The sequence below is a fragment of the Penaeus vannamei genome, chromosome 29 (assembly GCF_042767895.1).
Source record: "Penaeus vannamei isolate JL-2024 chromosome 29, ASM4276789v1, whole genome shotgun sequence".
NCBI classification, from domain to species: Eukaryota; Metazoa; Arthropoda; class Malacostraca; order Decapoda; family Penaeidae; genus Penaeus; species Penaeus vannamei.
Window position 1 is genome coordinate 26,744,012 of NC_091577.1, and position 2,260 is coordinate 26,746,271.

The window sequence follows — 2,260 nt, forward strand, 5'->3', positions numbered from 1 at the left end:
GAGCCTTGGCTTCTGCCTGAGCCCTCGCCTCTGCCTGCGCGGCTGCGGCGTTAGCCTCCGTAACGCTGCGAGACTCCGCGCCCACCTTGACCATGTCCTCGGCCGTCGCATCGTCGTCGGTCTGGACGCTCATGTCAAGGTGCGGGTCCGTCTGCGCCCCGACGCTCCTCATGCGGCTTCCGTCGATCTCCAGCTGCTCGCCCGAGTCGTACTCGTCCTCGTCCTCCTCGGTGAGGTCCTGCTGGCTCCACTGCAGGAGGTTGCTCCGCAGAAGGTGGTGGTACACCTCCGGGGGCAGCTCATACCGGAGCTCTCCCACAGACAGGAGTCGTTCTCTGGACAATCCGGCGGTGATGGGTAGCCCTGGGTAGCCACTAGTGGGCAGTCCCCCACCTTGAGTAGCCTGGTACATGGGCGAGTGGCCGGAAGCGCCCATGCTCACGCCCATGCCCGGGACCATCCCCATCCCTGTGCCCGTAGGACTGACTCCTGCGCCGCATTGGCCGCTTGGCCCTGCGCCCTTCATGCTCCCTGGGAAGCCTACGTGAGCGCCCAAGGGGAGTGCAGTGCCCATGGCGCCAAGAACGCCTGCAGTGCCCATGGCGCCCATGAGAGGAGTCCCGCCCATGGCGAGGCTGTGCCCCAAGAAGGCGCCCTTCATACACTCAAGGCCGTGGACGGGCGCGCTGCGAGGGCCGCCCTCATCGTCCGTGTCCAGGTAGTCGTCGGCCGTGTCCGTGGTGTCAGAGGCGGTGCTCGTGAGCCGCTTCCTGCGCCTGCGGCCGGAGCGCGGCGACTCCGGCGGCTTCGGCACCAGGATGAAGTCGCGGCTGCGGCTGTTGATCTTCTGGAAGTGCTCCTCCACCTTGGGGATGTCCTCGGCCTTCTGCGGGTTGACGCCCTCGGGGAAGAGCTTCTTGCCCGCGTCGCTCATGTAGCGCCACGTCTTCCTGGTGAGCAGCCATCGCTCCTTCAGCTTGGCCGTCGTCGTCTTGGGCGCCTGGCCCGACTTAGTGTCCTTCCCCTCCTTTTTGTCCTTGTGTCCCTCCCTCCCCTCCCTCCGCTCGCGCTGCCTCCTGCCCTCCATGTCGCCTCCGTCTCCCTCACGGCGCAGGAGGCGCCGACGAGCAGTCCACCTGCCTGGTGTCACTGTGCTGATGGTGGGGATCCCGCGGGCAGCACCGGGGGCGCGGCGCCCCCCTCACCCGAGCCCTGGGAGCCATCACTCGTCACGGCACTACATTTACTGTCGTCACACAATACTGCATGATCAGAGCACCCTGGCCGGATGCTGGTCACGAGGCCGCCATGCACACGCGCGCACGCACACACACCACCGCACTACTGCCCCGCCACACCGCAGCGCCGCGAGCTGTGCCACGTTCGCCCGGTGGTTGGCGACTGTCCCGGCTGCCCACTTCTGGCGCCAGCTGTGCCCGCCGCCACGCCCGCCGCACGACGCCCGCGCTACCCCGCGCCCTCGCACGCCCATCAAGCACGCCCGCCACCGCGCCTTCGAGGGCGGGGGCTGTCGCCTTCGCCTCCGGGCATGCAATCACGCACTGCTTTTCCCGCTTCCTGACCCCCCCCCCCCCCCACGTCGCCATACACGTTGCCATACGGGCAGCCCAAGCCCTATGCCAATGCCTTTAGTCAGGTATCTTAACCGACAGACTAATATCTATCGACAAACTGGCAAAGGAAAACGCGACCGGATGACTTAGAAGCATTCATACTAACAAATACAAAAAGAAAAAAAAAGTGAAACATGTAACAAATAAAGAATACAATTAACTAAGAACGTGATTTGTACACGAAGTTCTTTTACATTTACGCAGTCTGTAGCCTTGCCCTAAAACATCTAGCATTGATAACCAGTTACATCACATAATTCAAAACCCAATTACATTTACAATTACCACTATGCCAAGATTACACACTCAAAAAATTAAATAAATACCCCCTCCCCCCCTCTAAAAAGAAAGAAAGAAAAAAATATATATACATAAGTCAGCGCTGTACGTATATAGCATTTCTCCAAACTACATACATACCTTTATTCTCCCGTACATGTATGTGTATATACAAACCCTCACACACACACACCCTCCCTTCCTCCTTCCCGCCCATCCGACCTCCCCCCTCCCCTCCCCTCCTTCTCCAACCCACGCCCACGCTTTAAAATACGCCCAACAACATCCAGTAATAAGAAGGGCGAACAGACGAGTTGGGGCGTCAGTGTATACACCAAAGTGCGCTG

The 2,260-nt window shown here is 60.5% G+C and overlaps 1 protein-coding gene across 3 annotated transcripts in view; it reads right to left on the reverse strand.

The window, feature by feature from the left end:
• RhoGAP102A (Rho GTPase activating protein at 102A) overlaps positions 1-1,517 on the reverse strand; it is a 113,515-nt gene extending 111,998 nt beyond the window's left edge. Inside the window, exon 1 of one of the 3 annotated variants that reach the window (XM_070142603.1) lies at positions 1-1,517. This exon is cut by the window's left edge and continues 1,229 nt beyond it. In XM_070142603.1, the coding sequence (XP_069998704.1) occupies positions 1-1,087 (1,087 nt within the window). In that variant the 5' untranslated portion in view covers positions 1,088-1,517. The other 2 variants (XM_070142604.1, XM_070142605.1) reach the window with 2 other exon arrangements.
• Positions 1,518-2,260: the final 743 nt, after the last annotated feature.